The 19,019-nt window shown below is 40.6% G+C and overlaps 2 protein-coding genes across 5 annotated transcripts in view; both read left to right on the forward strand.

The window, feature by feature from the left end:
• Taf7 (TATA-box binding protein associated factor 7) overlaps window positions 1-19,019 on the forward strand; it is a 94,304-nt gene that overhangs the window by 19,164 nt on the left and 56,121 nt on the right. For all 4 annotated transcript variants that reach the window (XM_071679856.1, XM_071679854.1, XM_071679855.1 and 1 more), the window contains exons 4-5: window positions 522-602; window positions 8,653-8,817. In XM_071679856.1, the coding sequence (XP_071535957.1) occupies window positions 522-602; window positions 8,653-8,817 (246 nt within the window). The remainder of the gene's footprint in view (window positions 1-521; window positions 603-8,652; window positions 8,818-19,019) is intronic.
• On the forward strand, window positions 17,343-18,459 carry LOC139758588 (protein unc-50 homolog). The gene has a single exon (XM_071680105.1). The coding sequence runs from the start codon at window positions 17,420-17,422 to the stop codon at window positions 18,266-18,268; it is 849 nt and encodes a 282-aa protein (XP_071536206.1). The 5' UTR covers window positions 17,343-17,419; the 3' UTR covers window positions 18,269-18,459.

Consider the following 19,019-nt stretch of genomic DNA (forward strand, 5'->3'; position numbering starts at 1 on the left):
AGAGCTGAAGAGGATATGTTGAAATGATTTCGACATATGGAGAGAATGAGTGAGGACAGGTTGACAAAGAGGATATATGTATCAGAAGTGGAGGAGACAAGGAGAATGGGGAGAGCTAATTGGAGATGTAAGGATGGAGTGAAAAAGATTTTGAGCGATTGCGGCCTTATCATGCAAGAGGGTGAAAGGCACGTGCGGGATAGAGTGAATTGGAATGATGTGATATACTGGGGTCAACGTATTGTTAGTCGACTGAACCAGGGCATGTGTAGCATCTGGAAAGGTCTGTAGGACCAGGATATGGATAAGTAGCTGTAATTTCAGTGCTTTACACATGACAGCTAGAGAATGGATGTGAGTGGATTTGGCCTTTCTTTGTTCCTGGTACTACCTCACTGGCATGGGAAATGGTGATCAAGTATGAAAAAAATAATTAATACCACTTTTGTTGATTGTCACCAAGTGATTTGGTAGGATATAGAAATGATATTGTATGGATAATGAAATTATTTTATTTTCAGTTGATGGACATTCCCACTATAATGGAGACATGGAAATCCATTGATGGAAAAAATTTCTACAAGACTGCAGATGTTTGTCAGGTGAGCTATGAATTTAAGGGAAGCTGAATTGGAAAGTAAGGAATTTGAATATGATATATGATTGGAGAGATGAAAGACTGTACAGAAGTTTAGATATTTGGTTAGTACATTTAAAAAGGGCAGTAAAATGAGTGTAGAGATATAAAAGAATTTGAGAAGAATTAGCTAAGTGATAAAGTGTTTAGGATTTTTTTGTTGCTGACATCTGTTCACATCACCCACCCCATTATAGTCTCTCAGACTGATGTATTATGGCTGTACTCTTGCTTATACCTTTGATTGATGAAATTGGTTTTGGCCATATTCTTGAGTGATGAAGTGGTCTTGGATGTAACTGAGGCTTTCTTTGTAAACTGTTGAGCCCTCACTGATTTTAAGTTTACAGTTTGTAGTGGCTTAGAGATCAGTTTCTTGCCTGTAGATGGAGCCTTATGAACATCTGAGAGAGCACTTGCTTGGTGCGGTGGGGGTTAATACATCAATTTTTTACCCTTCAAAATGAGATATATCCTTGAGGATTGACCCTTGATATAGCAGGACAGAGGTGAGATGACATGGTGCAGATGCCCAATACTATTTCTTTGCCTTTGCTCACTGATGCTTTGTGAATTTGTTGACAGTCTCCACTTTCGTTTTTTGGCCTTCAGATTGAAGGCCAGGTGAATATCATTGTCTACTGTCCATGAGTTTTCTGTAGCACATATCATACGGTAAGTACTTTTGTTTTATCTTAAGAACTAGTATATTGAGGTAACACTGGTATCACTTGCCACACTGTTGGTGATGATAGAGCTTGTTTTAGTTGTCCTAACCAGTTGTTGTCACTTTTGTTTTTGATTTTTTTATTTTAAGATAATTTTAGATGTTTTGATATATGGAGGCAAGCATATTACTGGAAGATCGGAGTGACAATATTTTGTTGAGAAATCTATGGATTGTAAGTCTGGAATAGAAAAGGTCCTGAAGATTTTGAAAAATATGGTACTCAGAAGAAGATACCTAAGGTATAGTATATGGAAAGGTTAGAGGCCATATCACTGGAAGATCAGAGTGACAATATTTTGTTGAGAAATCTATGGATTGTAAGTCTGGAATAGAAAAGGTCCTGAAGATTTTGAAAAATATGGTACTCAAAAGAAGATACCTAAGGTATAGTATATGGAAAGGTTAGAGGCCATGGATTTACCCACCTTGAAAAAGTACTAAGAAGGGTAAAAGTTATTACAACTTTCCAAACCATTTTTTTTTTAGTACACCCTCTTCAGCCCTTTCAATGACACTCTTTTTGTTACCACAAATCTCTCTGGTCCATATATTACTTACTTGATCGAAACACCTCACACCACAAATTGTCCTCAGATATTTAATTTTGAACTCACCCACCTGCCTCCACACAGCGTTATCTATAGCTCATGCCTAACATCCATATGATAATGTAGGGACCACCATATCTTCAGATGTACCTATTTTTGCCCTCCCATATAGCATTTTTTTTTCCACATATTCTTCAACACTTCAAGAACCTCTGCCCTCTCACCTGTCTCATGACTCACTTATGCTTCCATTGTTCCTTTTGCTGCTTTGTTCACTCCCAGGCATCTAAAGTACTTCACTTCCTCCAAAGTTTCTTCATTCAAACTCACACCCCCAACTAACCTATCCCTCAATCTTGCTAAACCTAATACTTGCTTTTATTCACATTTACTCTCAACTTTCTTCTTACACACACTCATCCAAATTCAGTCACCATCTTCAGCAGTTTCTCACTCAGATTTGCATTCAATGTTGTATCATCAGAAAACAACTGATTCACTTCCCAGGCCCCTCTCATCCCCCACAGACTGTATATTCATGCGTTTCTCCAAGACTGTTGCATTTACCTCCCTCAGTACTCCATCCATAAACAAATCTAACAATCATGGTTACATTGTACACCCCTGTCAGAGATCAACCTTCACTTGGAACCATTCACTCTCCTCTCTTCCTACTCTTAAACATGCCTTACATCTTTAGTATTAACTTTCACTGCTTTTAGCAGCTATCCTCCCACACTATATATTCTTAAGACCTTCCAAAAGGTATCTCAATCAACCCTATCATATGCTTTCTCCAGATCTATAAATTCTACAGACAAATCTATCTGTTTCTGTAAATATTTCTCATGGGGGATGGGGGAGAAAGAATACTTCCCACGCATTCCTCACGTGTCGTAGAAGGCGACTAAAGGGGACAGGAGCGGGGGGCCAGAAACCCTCCCCTCCTTGTATTTTAACTTTCTAAAAGGGGAAACAGAAGAAGGAGTCACGCGAGGAGTGCTCATCCTCCTCGAAGGCTCAGATTGGGGTGTTTAGATGTGTGTGGATGTAACCAAGATGAGAAAAAAGGAGAGATAGGTTGTATGTTTGAGGAAAGGAACCTGGATGTTTTGGCTCTGAGTGAAACGAAGCTCAAGGGTAAAGGGGAAGAGTGGTTTGGGAATGTCTTGGGAGTAAAGTCAGGGGTTAGTGAGAAGACAAGAGCAAGGGAAGGAGTAGCACTACTCCTGAATCAGGAGTTGTGGGAGTATGTGATAGAGTGTAAGAAAGTAGACTCTAGATTGATATGGGTAAAACTGAAAGTTGATGGAGAGAGATGGGTGATTATTGGTGCATATGCACCTGGGCATGAGAAGACAGATCATGAGAGGCAAATGTTTTGGGAGCAGCTGAATGAGTGTGTTAGTGGTTTTGATGCACAAGACCGGGTTATAGTGATGGGTGATTTGAATGCAAAGGTGAGTAATGTGGCAGTTTAGGGAATAATTGGTATACATGGAGTGTTCAGTGTTGTAAATGGAAATGGTGAAGAGCTTGTAGATTTATGTGCTGAAAAAGGACTGGTGATTGGGAATACCTGGTTTAAAAAGTGAGATATACATAAGTATACGTATGTAAGTAGGAGAGATGGCCAGAGAGCGTTATTGGATTACGTGTTAATTGATAGGCGCACGAAAGAGAGACTTTTGGATGTTAATGTGCTGAGAGGTGCAACTGGAGGGATGTCTGATCATTATCTTGTGGAGGCGAAGGTGAAGATTTGTGTGGGTTTTCAGAAAAGAAGAGAGAATGTTGGGGTGAAGAGAGTGGTGAGAGTAAGTGAGCTTGGGAAGGAGACTTGTGTGAGGAAGTACCAGGAGAGACTGAGTACAGAATGGAAAAAGGTGAGAACAAAGGAGGTAAGGGGAGTGGGGGAGGAATGGGATGTATTTAGGGAAGCAGTGATGGCTTGCGCAAAAGATGCTTGTGGCATGAGAAGCGTGGGAGGTGGGTTGATTAGAAAGGGTAGTGAGTGGTGGGATGAAAAAGTAAGATTATTAGTGAAAGAGAAGAGAGAGGCATTTGGACGATTTTTGCAGGGAAAAAATGCAAATGAGTGGGAGACGTATAAAAGAAAGAGGCAGGAGGTCAAGAGAAAGGTGCAAGAGGTGAAAAAGAGGGCAAATGAGAGTTGGGGAGAGAGAGTATCATTAAATTTCAGGGAGAATAAAAAGATGTTTTGGAAGGAGGTAAATAAAGTGCGTAAGATAAGGGAGCAAATGGGAACTTCAGTGAAGGGGGCAAATGGGGAGGTGATAACAAGTAGTGGTGATGTGAGAAGGAGATGGAGTGAGTATTTTGAAGGTTTGTTGAATGTGTTTGATGATAGAGTGGCAGATATAGGGTGTTTTGGTCGAGGTGGTGTGCAAAGTGAGAGGGTTAGGGAAAATGATTTGGTAAATAGAGAAGAGGTAGTAAAAGCTTTACGGAAGATGAAAGCCGGCAAGGCAGCAGGTTTGGATGGTATTGCAGTGGAATCTATTAAAGAAGGGGGTGACTGTATTGTTGAATGGTTGGTAAGGTTATTTAATGTATGTATGATTCATGGTGAGGTGCCTGAGGATTGGAGGAATGCTTGCATAGTGCCATTGTACAAAGGCAAAGGGGATAAGAGTGAGTGCTCAAATTACAGAGGTATAAGTTTGTTGAGTATTCCTGGTAAATTATATGGGAGGGTATTGATTGAGAGGGTGAAGGCATGTACAGAGCATCAGATTGGGGAAGAGCAGTGTGGTTTCAGAAGTGGTAGAGGATGTGTGGATCAGGTGTTTGCTTTGAAGAATGTATGTGAGAAATACTTAGAAAAACAAATGGATTTGTATGTAGCATTTATGGATCTGGAGAAGGCATATGATAGAGTTGATAGAGATGCTCTGTGGAAGGTACTAAGAATATATGGCGTGGGAGGCAAGTTGTTAGATGCAGTGAAACGTTTTTATCGAGGATGTAAGGCATGTGTACGTGTAGGAAGAGAGGAAAGTGATTGGTTCTTAGTGAATGTAGGTTTGCGGCAGGGGTGTGTGATGTCTCCATGGTTGTTTAATTTATTTATGGATGGGGTTGTTAGGGAGGTAAATGCAAGAGTTTTGGAAAGAGGGGCAAGTATGCAGTCTGTTGGGGATGAGAGAGCTTGGGAAGTGAGTCAGTTGTTGTTCGCTGATGATACAGCACTGGTGGCTGATTCATGTAAGAAACTGCAGAAGCTGGTGACTGAGTTTGGTAAAGTGTGTGAAAGAAGAAAGTTAAGAGTAAATGTGAATAAGAGCAAGGCTATTAGGTACAGTAGGGTTGAGGGTCAAGTCAATTGGGAGGTAAGTTTGAATGGAGAAAAACTGGAGGAAGTAAAGTGTTTTAGATATCTGGGAGTGGATCTGGCAGCAGATGGAACCATGGAAGCGGAAGTGAATCATAGGGTGGGGGAGGGGGCGAAAATTCTGGGAGCCTTGAAGAATGTTTCGAAGTCGAGAACATTATCTCGGAAAGCAAAAATGGGTATGTTTAAAGGAATAGTGGTTCCAACAATGTTGTATGGTTGCGAGGCGTGGGCTATGGATAGAGTTGTGCGCAGGAGGGTGGATGTGCTGGAAATGAGATGTTTGAGGACAATATGTGGTGTGAGGTGGTTTGATCGAGTAAGTAATGTAAGGGTAAGAGAGATGTGTGGAAATAGAAAGAGTGTGGTTGAGAGAGCAGAAGAGGGTATTTTGGAATGGTTTGGTCACATGTAGAGAATGAGTGAGGAAAGATTGACCAAGAGGATATATGTGTCAGAGGTGGAGGGAACGAGGAGAAGTGGGAGACCAAATTGGAGGTGGAAAGATGGAGTGAAAAAGATTTTGAGTGATCGGGGCCTGAACATGCAGGAGGGTGAAGGGCGTGCAAGGAATAGAGTGAATTGGAACGATGTGGTATACAGGGGTTGATGTGCTGTCAGTGGATTGAATCAGGGCGTGTGAAGTGTCTGGGGTAAACCATGGAAAGTTGTGTGGGGCCTGGATGTGGAAAGGGAGCTGTGGTTTCGGTGCATTATTACATGACAGCTAGAGACTGAGTGTGAACGAATGGGGCCTTTGGTGTCTTTTCCTAGCGCTACCTCGCACACATGAGGGGGGAGGGGGTGTTATTCCATGTGTGGTGAGGTGGCGATGGGAACAAATAAAGGCAGACAATATGAATTTTGTACATGTGTATATATGTATATGTCTGTGTGTGTATATACATGTGTACATTGAGATGTATAGGTATGTATATTTGCGTGTGTGGGCGTGTATGTATATACATGTGTATGTGGGTGGGTTGGGCCATTCTTTCGTCTGTTTCCTTGCGCTACCTCGCTAACGCGGGAGACAGCGACAAAGCAAAATAAATAAATAGATATATAAATACATTTTCTTCAAAGCAAATGCCTGATCCACACATCCTCTACCATATCTTAAACCACACTGCTCCTCCCCAATCTGTACATGCCTTCACCATCTCAGTCAATACCCTCCTTTACAGCTTACCAATTACACTCAACAAACCTCTGTAGTTTGAACACTCATCTTTATCCCCCATGCTTTTATGCATTGGCACTATACATGCATTCCTCCAATCCTCAGGCACCTTACCTGAGAATCCTTATCAACTGGTCAACAACATGGTCACCCCCTTTCTTAATAAATTCAATCGCAAGAACATCCACTGCACCTTCCTTGCTACTTTTGATCATTCATAAGCCTTTCACCATCTTTTCTTGCTTCACCAAACCTCTCTACATGACTCTTACTTCATATACCAACCTGACCCAAATTCTCTACATGTGCCTTCCTATCATCAAAACATTCAACAGTCCTTCAAAATTCTCACTCCATCTTCTCAATTCATCACTGTCTGTTACCACTTCCTGTTTTGCCCCCTTTACCAATGTTCCTATTTGTTCTTTTGCATTTGTCACATTATTAACCTCCTTCTAAAATGTAATGCAGGCTGAAATAAGTCAACAAGAGGCAAAAATCATTACAAAATATAAAGACAGTGATGTAGATAACAATATCCAAGATGTTATGAGGATTTCTTTATATAGATTCTGTATGTGTTTCTGCAAATTAGGCAGTTTTTTGATGAAAAATGAAAGTTTCATATTTTTTCATACATCTTATCTCTGCAGCTAATCCTTTGCTTTACATTTTATAAATCACATTCAAATTATGGCAAATTGTGAAGTATTGCTAAACAATTTTCTTGGAATATATATATTCAGAACACTTTATATACATGGCCTGTTCCTGAGGCATAAAAAATCCAGCTTTCAAAGCATTCCCACATTGGTAAGGTTGCATCAACAACAGATGAAGGAAAAGCCTCATTGACTCACATCTGTTCTCTGCTGTCATGTGTAATGCACTGAAACTACAGCCACCATCCAGAAGCATGCCTCACAGAACCTTCTGTGCTCTTTCTTGGCCATTTCATTTATCCTAGTTCAATCCATTGACAACACATACAGGTGGATATTCTTGAATGTTATACTGGAAGGAAACTTTTTTCCTGCAGCCATGAGATAAATCTGAATTTTGCAGTTGGTGGGTATAAATGTTGATTTGGATATACCTGAACTCTACAGCAAAAGGGTTAACGACCAAGGCTGCCTGCAAGAGTTCATGATATAAGAAGTCTCTAGGAGGATGATGGTACCAAGAGGAGGCTGTAGGTTTTGACATACATCTTTATTCATTGAGACATCTGTTCAAATCTGGTTGACTTCCCTTTTATTGTTTTGGGTATGCTGCTTTCAGAAAAGGGCAGTCCAGAGTATGGGCCAAATTTATGCTTTGAGTAGGTTTCCTTTCTTAAGTTTTTCCGTGAGTTTTCTTAGAAGTCCCTCCTTTATTATGGTATGATGACAGATGCTCTTAGGGTTTGACTTGATGAGAAATATATGTTATGAAGGATGAATAACATTTTTCTTAAGTGCATTTAGGTCCACGTGTTTCCATTTATTTTCCCTACCTTTTTTTTCCACTTCTTTCTTTATGAAGTACCAGTTCTTTACTTCTGACAATGACTAGCCTGAGACAGATTCTAATGGTCAGTGAATGATGGTGGTGGAAGGTTACCATGTACAACCTCACCTCTGCACAGTGATGTCACAAGCTTCTATGGGTGTGTTTTTGGTCTCTTAATAGGGTTCTGTCAGCTTCATAAGTTTTTATTTGGTTGAAGAAGGTGAATTATTTTGGCTGTGTAAACTGGTGTAACAACCCTTGCTAAGCAAGTGCTCTCTCAGAATATCCCTGGTTTTTCAGTTTTTAGTCTGCCTTAGTTTTCAGTATTTGGATTTGTATATAGAAAAGGAGTTTTTAGTTAGTTTGAAAATGGAAAAACAACTTCAATGGGATGATTGAACTTTTTATAAAATTCATGAATTGTATGATTAACAGTGTATAATTATTGTTATTCTTTTTGGAGTTGAAAAGCTGACTGATTTTCCCTTTCAGAGTTAAGTTTAGTAAGTGATGTACATATTTGCATTAGAATAGGTGATATGATACAGGGTTAAAACAAAATTAAAACAGAAACACCAAATGAGAAAGAGAGTACATGGAAGTAGTTAAAGTCGTACTTAAATGGTTAGGGTATTATGCCCTAGAAATTACATTTAGGTTGAATCAGACTGACAACAGTATTTCATAATTGATTCACTTTATAAACAGATGTTAATGGTGCGTGAAGAGGAAGACCCTCCAGAAGAAGAAGACCCAAAGAAGAAGAGACGAGATCCAAATAAAGTTGACAAGAAATACTTATGGCCTCATGGTTACACACCGCCTTTAAAGAATGTTCGGAAGAGGCGTTTTCGTAAGACACTGAGAAAGAAGGTAACGCACTGAGAATGTGTTTCTCTGTTTGGCAGAATTTTTAGAGTATGACTATGAACTTCTGATTATTCCTCTCTTTTGTTGCTTATGATTATCAAGAAGTTGGCTGTCTTAGAATGCAAAAGTTGAAAATGTTATGATATCTGAGATTAGAAAATTCTGATTTTATTATGGTACATGCAAGAGGTGAAAAAGTGAGCAAATGAGAGTTGGGATGAGAGAGTATCATTAAATTTTAGGGAGAATAAAAAGATGTTTTGGAAGGAGGTAGATAATGTGCATAAGACAAGAGAGCAAATGGGAACTTCGGTGAAGGGGGCAAATGGGGAGGTAATAACAAGTGGTGGTGAAGTGAGAGGGAGATGGAGTGAGTATTATGAAGCTTTGTTGAATGTGTTTCATGATAAGAGTGGCAGATATGGGGTGTTTTGGTCGAGGTGGTGTGCGAAGTGAGAGGGTCAGGGAGAGTGATTTGTTAAACAGAGAAGAGGTAGTGAAACCTTTCCAGAAGATGAAAGCCGGCAAGGCAGTGGGTTTGGATGGTATTGCAGTGGAATTTATTAAAAAAGGGGGTGATTGTGTTGTTGACTGATTGGTAAGGATATTCAGTGTATGTATGGTTCATGGTGAAGTGCCTGAGGATTGGTGAAATGCATGCATAGTGCCACTGTACAAAGGCAAACGGGATAAAAGTGAGTGTTCAAATTACAGAGGTATAAGTTTGTTGCATATTCCTGGGAATTATATTGGTGGATATTGATTGAGAGGGTCAAAGAATGTACAGAGCATCAGATTGGGGAAGAGCAGTGTAGTTTCAGAAGTGGTAGAGGATGTGTGGATCAGGTGTTTGCTTTGAAAAATGTGTTGAGAAATACTTAGAAATACAGATGTATTTGTATGTAGCATTTATGGCTCTGCAGAAGGCTTTGATAAGAGTTGACAGAGATGCTCTTTGGAAGTTATTAAGAGTATATGGTGTGGGAGGTAAGGTGCTAGAAGCAGTGAAAAGTTTTTATCAAGGATGTAAGGCATGTGCATGAGTAGGAAGAGAGGAAAGTGATTGGTTCTCAGTGAATGTCGGTTTGCGGCAGGGGTGTGTGATGTCTTCATGGTTGCTTAATTTGTTTATGGAAGGGGATGTTAGGGAGGTGAATGCAAGAGTTTTGGAAAGATGGTCAAATATGCAGTCTGTTGTGGATGAGAGGGCTTGAGAAGTGAGTTAGTCGTTGTTTGCTGATGATACAGCGCTGGTGGCTGATTCAGTTGAGAAACTGCAGAAGTTGGTGACTGAGTTTGGTAAAGTGTGTGAAAGAAGAAAGGTGAGAGTAAGTGTGAATAAGAGCAATGTTATTAGCTTCAGTAGGGTTGAGGGACAAGTCAATTGGGAGGTGAGTTTGAATGGAGAAAAACTGGTGGAAGTGAAGTGTTTTAGATATCTGGGAGTGGATTTAACAGTGGATGGAACCATGGAAGTGGAAGTGAGTTATAGGGTGGAGGAGGGGGCGAAGGTTCTGGGAGCATCGAGGAATGTGTGGAAGGCAAGAACGTTATCTCAGAGAGCAAAAATGGGTATGTTTGAAGGAATAGTGGTTCTAACAATGTTATATGGTTGTGAGGCATGGGCTATAGATAGGGTTGTGCAGAGGAAGGTGGATGTGTTGGAAATGAGGTGTTTAAGGACAATGTGTGGCGTGAGATGGTTTGGTCAAGTAAGTAATGAAAGGGTGAGAGAGATGTGTGGTGATATAAAGAGTGTGGTTGAGAGAGCAGAAGAGTGTGTATTGAAATGGTTTGGTCACATAGAGAGAATGAGTGAGGAAAGATTGACAAAGAGGATATATGTGTCAGAGGTGGAGGGAATGAGAAATGGGTGACTAATTTGGAGGTGTAAGGATGGAGTGAAAAAGATTTTGAGCGATCAGGGCTGAACATACAGGAGTGTGAAAGGCATGCAAGGAATAGAGTGAATTGGAATGATGTGATATACCGTTGTGGACGTGCTGTTAGTGGATTGAACCAGGGCATGTGCAGCGTCTGGGGTAAACCATGGAAAGTTTTGTGGGGCCTGGATGTGGAAAGGGAGCCATGGTTTCAGTGCATTACACATGACAGCTAAAGACTGAGTGTGAACGAATTTGGCCTTTGTTATCTTTTCCTAGCACTACCTTGTGTGCACGTGGGGGGAGAGGGGTGCCATTTCATGTGTGGTGGGGTGGTGACAGGAATGGATGAAGGCAGCAAGTATGAATATGTACATGTGTATATATGTATATGTCTGTGTACATATATGTATGTATACGTTGAAATGTATAGGTATGTATATGTGCTTGTGTGAGTGTTTATGTATATACATGTGTATGTGGGTGGGTTGGGCCAGTCTTTCGTCTGTTTTTTTGCACTATTTTGCTAACGTGGGAGACAGTGACTCAGTATGATAAAAAAATAATAATGATAATATATATTTATTTTATATATTTATTTTGCTTTGTCGCTGTCTCCCGCATTTGCGAGGTAGCGCAAGGAAACAGAAGAAAGAAATGGCCCAACCCACCCCCATACACATGTATATACACACACATCCACACACGCAAATGTACATACCTATACATCTCAATGTACGCATATATATACACACACAGACACATACATATATACCCATGCACACAGTTCACACTGTCTGCCTTTATTCATTCCCATCGCCACCTCGCCACACATGGAATACTATCCCCTTCACCCCTCATGTGTGCGAGGTAGCGCTAGGAAAAGACAACAAAGGCCCCATTCGTTCACACTCAGTCTCTAGCTGTCATGCAATAATGCCCGAAACCACAGCTCCCTTTCCACATCCAGGCCCCACACAACTTTCCATGGTTTAACCCAGACGCTTCACATGCCCTGATTCAATCCACTGACAGTATGTCAACCCCGGTATACCACATCGATCCAATTCACTCTATTCCTTGCCTGCCTTTCACCCTCCTGCATATTCAGGCCCCAATCACTCAAAATCTTTTTCACTCCATCTTTCCATCTCCAATTTGGTCTCCCACTTCTCCTCGTTCCCTCCACCTCCGACACTTATATCCTCTTGATCAATCTTTCCTCACTCATTCTCTCCATGTGACCAAACCATTTCAAAACACCCTCTTCTGCTCTCTCAACCACGCTCTTTTTATTTCCACACATCTCTCTTACCCTTACGTTACTCACTCGATCAAACCACCTCACACCACACATTGTCCTCAAACATCTCATTTCCAGCACATCCACCCTCCTGCGCACAACTCTATCCATAGCCCACGCCTTGCAACCATACAACATTGTTGGAACCACTATTCCTTCAAACATACCCATTTTTGCTTTCGGAGATAATGTTCTCGACTTCCACACATTCTTCAAGGCTCCCAGGATTTTCGCCCCCTCCCCACCCTATTATTCACTTCCGCTTCCATGGTTCCATCCGCTGCCAGATCCACTCCCAGATATCTAAAACACTTTACTTCCTCCAGTTTTTCTCCATTCAAACTTACCTCCCAATTGACTTGACCCTCAACCCTACTGTACCTAATAACCTTGCTCTTATTCACATTTACTCTTTCTTCTTTCACACACTTTACCAAACTCAGTCACCAGCTTCTGCAGTTTCTCACATGAATCAGCCACCAGCGCTGTATCATCAACGAACAACAACTGACACTTCCCAAGCTCTCTCATCCACAACAGACTTCATTCGTGCCCCTCTTTCCAAAACTCTTGCATTCACCTCCCTAACAACCCCATCCATAAACAAATTAAACAACCATGGAGACATCACACACCCCTGCCGCAAACCTACATTCACTGAGAACCAATCACTTTCCTCTCTTCGTACACGTACACATGCCTTACATCCTCGATAAAAACTTTTCACTGCTTCTAACAACTTGCCTCCCACACCATATATTCTTAACACCCTCCACAGAGCATCTCTATCAACTCTATCATATGCCTTCTCCAGATCCATAAATGCTACATACAAATCCATTTGCTTTTCTAAGTATTTCTCACATACATTCTTCAAAGCAAACACCTGATCCACACATCCTCTACCACTTCTGAAACCACACTATGTAGATATGTATTCCTGTGAGTCCACGGGGAAAATAAAAAACATTAAGTTCCCAAGTGCACTTTCATGTAATAATTGCATCATCAGGGGAAACACGAGAAAGAAATATAACAGTCATTTGATGTACAATGAAGAGACGTAGCGAGCGCGCCATTTGGTAAACAAGTGATTGTCCAAGATGGACAATGAGCATGTCATAAACTTATTATGTGGACAAGTAGGTGAATCATTTGCAAATTTTATCAATAATAAAGTTATCCAGTTTGTATAGACCTCCACTAATATTAAGGTTTACCAAATGGCATCCTAGCTATGTCTCTCGTTGTATATCAACTGACTATTATATTTCTTTCTTGTATCTCCCCTGATGATGTGATTATTACATGAAAGTGCACTTGGGAACTTATCGTGTTTCATTTTCCCCGTGGGCTCATAGGAATATACTTGATCACGGCAAACTTGTGATCCTTTCCAATATATATATATATATATATATATATATATATATATATATATATATATATATATTTTTTTTTTTATACTTTGTCGCTGTCTCCCGCGTTTGCGAGGTAGCGCAAGGAAACAGACGAAAGAAATGGCCCAACCCCCCCCCATACACATGTATATACATACGTCCACACACGCAAATATACATACCTACACAGCTTTCCATGGTTTACCCCAGACGCTTCACATGCCTTGATTCAATCCACTGACAGCACGTCAACCCCGGTATACCACATCGCGCCAATTCACTCTATTCCTTGCCCTCCTTTCACCCTCCTGCATGTTCAGGCCCCGATCACACAAAATCTTTTTCACTCCATCTTTCCACCTCCAATTTGGTCTCCCTCTTCTCGTTCCCTCCACCTCCGACACATATATCCTCTTGGTCAATCTTTCCTCACTCATTCTCTCCATGTGCCCAAACCACTTCAAAACACCCTCTTCTGCTCTCTCAACCACGCTCTTTTTATTTCCACACATCTCTCTTACCCTTACGTTACTCACTCGATCAAACCACCTCACACCACACATTGTCCTCAAACATCTCATTTCCAGCACATCCATCCTCCTGCGCACAACTCTATCCATAGCCCACGCCTCGCAACCATACAACATTGTTGGAACCACTATTCCTTCAAACATACACATTTTTGCTTTCCGAGATAATGTTCTCGACTTCCACACATTCTTCAAGGCCCCCAGAATTTTCGCCCCCTCCCCCACCCTATGATCCACTTCCGCTTCCATGGTTCCATCCGCTGCCAGATCCACTCCCAGATATCTAAAACACTTCACTTCCTCCAGTTTTTCTCCATTCAAACTCACCTCCCAATTGACTTGACCCTCAACCCTACTGTACCTAATAACCTTGCTCTTATTCACATTTACTCTTAACTTTCTTCTTCCACACACTTTACCAAACTCAGTCACCAGCTTCTGCAGTTTCTCACATGAATCAGCCACCAGCGCTGTATCATCAGTGAACAACAACTGACTCACTTCCCAAGCTCTCTCATCCCCAACAGACTTCATACTTGCCCCTCTTTCCAAAACTCTTGCATTTACCTCCCTAACAACCCCATCCATAAACAAATTAAACAACCATGGAGACATCACACACCCCTGCCGCAAACCTACATTCACTGAGAACCAATCACTTTCCTCTCTTCCTACACGTACACGTGCCTTACATCCTCGATAAAAACTTTTCACTGCTTCTAACAACTTTCCTCCCACACCATATATTCTTAATACCTTCCACAGAGCATCTCTATCAACTCTATCATATGCCTTCTCCAGATCCATAAATGCTACATACAAATCCATTTGCTTTTCTAAGTATTTCTCACATACATTCTTCAAAGCAAACACCTGATCCACACATCCTCTACCACTTCTGAAACCACACTGCTCTTCCCCAATCTGATGCTCTGTACATGCCTTCACCCTCTCAATCAATACCCTCCCATATAATTTACCAGGAATACTCAACAAACTTATACCTCTGTAATTTGAGCACTCACTCTTATCCCCTTTGCCTTTGTACAATGGCACTATGCACGCATTCCGCCAATCCTCAGGCACCTCACCATGAGTCATACATACATTAAATAACCTTACCAACCAGTCAACAATACAGTCACCCCCTTTTTTAATAAATTCCACTGCAATACCATCCAAACCTGCTGCCTTGCCGGCTTTCATCTTCCGCAAAGCTTTCACTACCTCTTCTCTGTTTACCAAATCATTTTCCCTAACCCTCTCACTTTGCACACCACCTCGACCAAAACACCCTATATCTGCCACTCTGTCATCAAACACATTCAACAAACCTTCAAAATACTCACTCCATCTCCTTCTCACATCACCACTACTTGTTATCACCTCCCCATTTGCGCCCTTCACTGAAGTTCCCATTTGCTCCCTTGTCTTACTCACTTTATTTACCTCCTTCCAGAACATCTTTTTATTCTCCCTAAGATTTAATGATACTCTCTCACCCCAACTCTCATTTGCCCTTTTTTTCACCTCTTGTACCTTTCTCTTGACCTCCTGTCTCTTTCTTTTATACATCTCCCACTCAATTGCATTTTTTCCCTGCAAAACTTGTCCAAATGCCTCTCTCTTCTCTTTCACTAATACTCTTACTTCTTCATCCCACCACTCACTACCCTTTCTAATCAACCCACCTCCCACTCTTCTCATGCCACAAGCATCTTTTGTGCAATCCATCACTGATTCCCTAAATACATCCCATTCCTCCCCCACTCCCCTTGCTTCCATTGTTCTCACCTTTTTCCATTCTGTACTCAGTCTCTCCTGGTACTTCCTCACACAGGTCTCCTTCTCAAGCTCACTTACTCTCACCACCCTCTTCACCCCAACATTCACTCTTCTTTTCTGAAAACCCATACAGATCTTCACCTTAGCCTCCACAAGATAATGATCAGACATCCCTCCAGTTGCACCTCTCAGCACATTAACATCCAAAAGTCTCTCTTTCGCACGCCTGTCAATTAACACGTAATCCAATAACGCTCTCTGGCCATCTCTCCTACTTACATAAGTATACTTATGTATATCTCGCTTTTTAAACCAGGTATTCCCAATCATCAGTCCTTTTTCAGCACATAAATCTACAAGCTCTTCACCATTTCCATTTACAACACTGAACACCCCATGTATACCAATTATTCCCTCAACTGCCACATTACTCACCTTTGCATTCAAATCACCCATCACTATAACCCGGTCTCGTGCATCAAAACCACTAACACACTCATTCAGCTGCTCCCAAAACACTTGCCTCTCTTGATCTTTCTTCTCATGCCCAGGTGCATATGCACCAATAATCACCCACCTCTCTCCATCAACTTTCAGTTTTACCCATATTAATCGAGAATTTACTTTCTTACACTCTATCACATACTCCCACAACTCCTGTTTCAGGAGTATTGCTACTCCTTCCCTTGCTCTTGTCCTCTCACTAACCCCTGACTTTACTCCCCAGACATTCCCAAACCACTCTTCCCCTTTACCCTTGAGCTTCGTTTCACTCAGAGCCAAAACATCCAGGTTCCTTTCCTCAAACATACTACCTATCTCTCCTTTTTTCACATCTTGGTTACATCCACACACATTTAGGCACCCCACTCTGAGCCTTCGAGGAGGATGAGCACTCCCCGCGTGACTCCTTCTTCTGTTTCCCATTTTAGAAAGTTAATACAAGGAGGGGAGGATTTCTGGCCCCCCGCTCCCGTCCCCTCTAGTCGCTTTCTACGACACGCGAGGAATACGTGGGAAGTATTCTTTCACCCCTATCCCCAGGGATAATATACATATATATATATACATATATATATATATATATATATATATATATATATATATATATATATATATATATATATATATATATATATATATGTGTGTGTGTGTGTGTGTGTGCTTTGTTATCAATGATAAGTGGTATGCAATTACAACATTTAAGTTATATCCTTGTAATCAAAATCAAATCAGAATCAATTTTACACCAATGCATTTCGTAAAAAAGAAATGACACTTGCAAATCCTAAGAATAGGACACATAGCAGAAAGTTTTCATGCATGACCTGCTAGAACTGTAGTGCATCAACTCTTTCCATGAATATTACTAAAAAATATACATGTATATTAAATATGCAAAACAATATGCCATTTCCCGCGATAGCGAGGTAGCGTTAAGAACAGAGGACTGGGCCTTTGAGGGAATACCCTCACCTGGCCCCCTTCTCTGTTCCTTCTTTTGGAAAATTAAAAAAAAAAACGAGAGGGGAGGATTTCCAGCCCCCCGCTCTCTTCCCTTTTAGTCGCCTTCTACGACACGCAGGGAATACGTGGGAAGTATTCTTTCTCCCCCATCCCCAGTGATGAAAACAAACCCGTCTTAAATTATATATACTCAGATTTATATGTTTCTTGAAGGGAATACGTGAAGTTGTCAATGCTATGAGCTCTAGCCTTAAATATCAGACATCTCCACCACCATCACGTGCCCAGTCACCTTCAAGCATAGGATCCACTACAGGTTCCTTGAGTTATCACACAGGGTCCCCACTTCCAACTCCAATTACTCACAGACACGACTGCATGACGGCTGCAGCAAAAAGATGCAAATACTTGCGGCGACTTCTCAAGTTTCGTCAAATGGATTTTGAATTTGCAGCCTGGCAGATGGTGTATTTATTTATATCTCCTCAGAAAGTGTACAGAAATTTTCAGTATAGGAAACAAACCAAGGCTCAGTTTGCTCGTGATGATCCAGCATTTGTAGTTCTGCTGTGTTTTTGGCTGTGTGTGACATCAGCAGGTTTTGCAGTGGTGCTGAAATTAAGTTTTGGAAGTTTCATGAGGTTCTTAGTGTACACAGTATGTGTGGACACCCTGGCCATAGGCATCATTGTTGCAACAGTTCTCTGGGCTGTCACCAACCACTACATGATTAAACCAACTTGTCGTGATCAGGATGTTGAATGGGGCTATGCATTTGATGTTCATCTCAATGCATATTTCCCTCCACTTATTATCCTCCACTTTTTTCAGCTTTTCTTTTACCATGTTTTCATCAGTCAGAACTGGTTTGTGTCATGGCTCTTTGGAAACTTGTTATGGGTGTTCGCCATCGGTTACTACATTTATATTACATTCTTAGGTTACAGTGCATTGCCTATATTGCATCAGCCAAGAATGTTTCTGTATGCTCTGCCCTTGCTGATGGTGTTCTTGGTGGTGAGCCTGGCATTGGGCATGAACTTATGTGGCATCCTCATGGACTTCTACTATTACCGTGTATTCTGAGTTCTCTCGTGAAGGGAGATTTTCTTTGTTGATTCTAGATTATGTTATCCACAGCACATTGTAAGCCTATATGAATGAATGGTATTATGATTACTTCCATAACTTTTGGAATATTAAACCAATACATTTAGTTTCATGAGAAAATTAGATTTCTTTCAAACACTGAACACTGTGCCAGTTTGATCATTGTCTGTATGAGAGCTTGATATATTTTGTATAGAGAATGAATCGTAATATTATTTATTATTAGACTGTACAGTGTTTTAAGTTTTGGGAAAATTTTTTCAGCAGATTCTAATACTTTATTTGATAAAGGGAATTTTGCTGACTTTTCAAACGTAATGTAAAAAAATTCATTTTTTCATGGCCTTTTGAATAGCTTTTTACTAAAATTTAGATTTGTTTCAGTACTGTATTAGAATGAAAAAAATTTTTAAACAATTTTGGGTGTTTTCTCAGGATGGTTCTTTTATTTTGTTTAAAATCTTTTTTAAATGTTTAAAACTTGAAAAAACTGTTTTCACGGTTTACAAAAAAGTTCCTTTTAGACTAAAATGATTTCCATCGGGGAAAAAAATTGCAGGGGGGCTTTGGGGATTTGGGGAAAAGGAATTCTGCATGAATACACTGTAGTTTGGTTTTTAAAAAAAAAAAAAACTGTTTTTTTCAAGTTTGTCGATAGAAAAATGCATAAATTTTTCGCTGTTGTAGTGAAATTAGACCCGAAATGGCAACTTTAAAATTTTTGAAA

Source organism: Panulirus ornatus, chromosome 30, assembly GCF_036320965.1.
Source record: "Panulirus ornatus isolate Po-2019 chromosome 30, ASM3632096v1, whole genome shotgun sequence".
In the NCBI taxonomy this organism is placed as follows: domain Eukaryota; kingdom Metazoa; phylum Arthropoda; class Malacostraca; order Decapoda; family Palinuridae; genus Panulirus; species Panulirus ornatus.

Bases quoted from the DNA above. Each gene is read 5' to 3' on its own strand.
- LOC139758588 (XM_071680105.1), top strand. From the start codon at position 17,420: ATGAGCTCTAGCCTTAAATATCAGACATCTCCACCACCATCACGTGCC.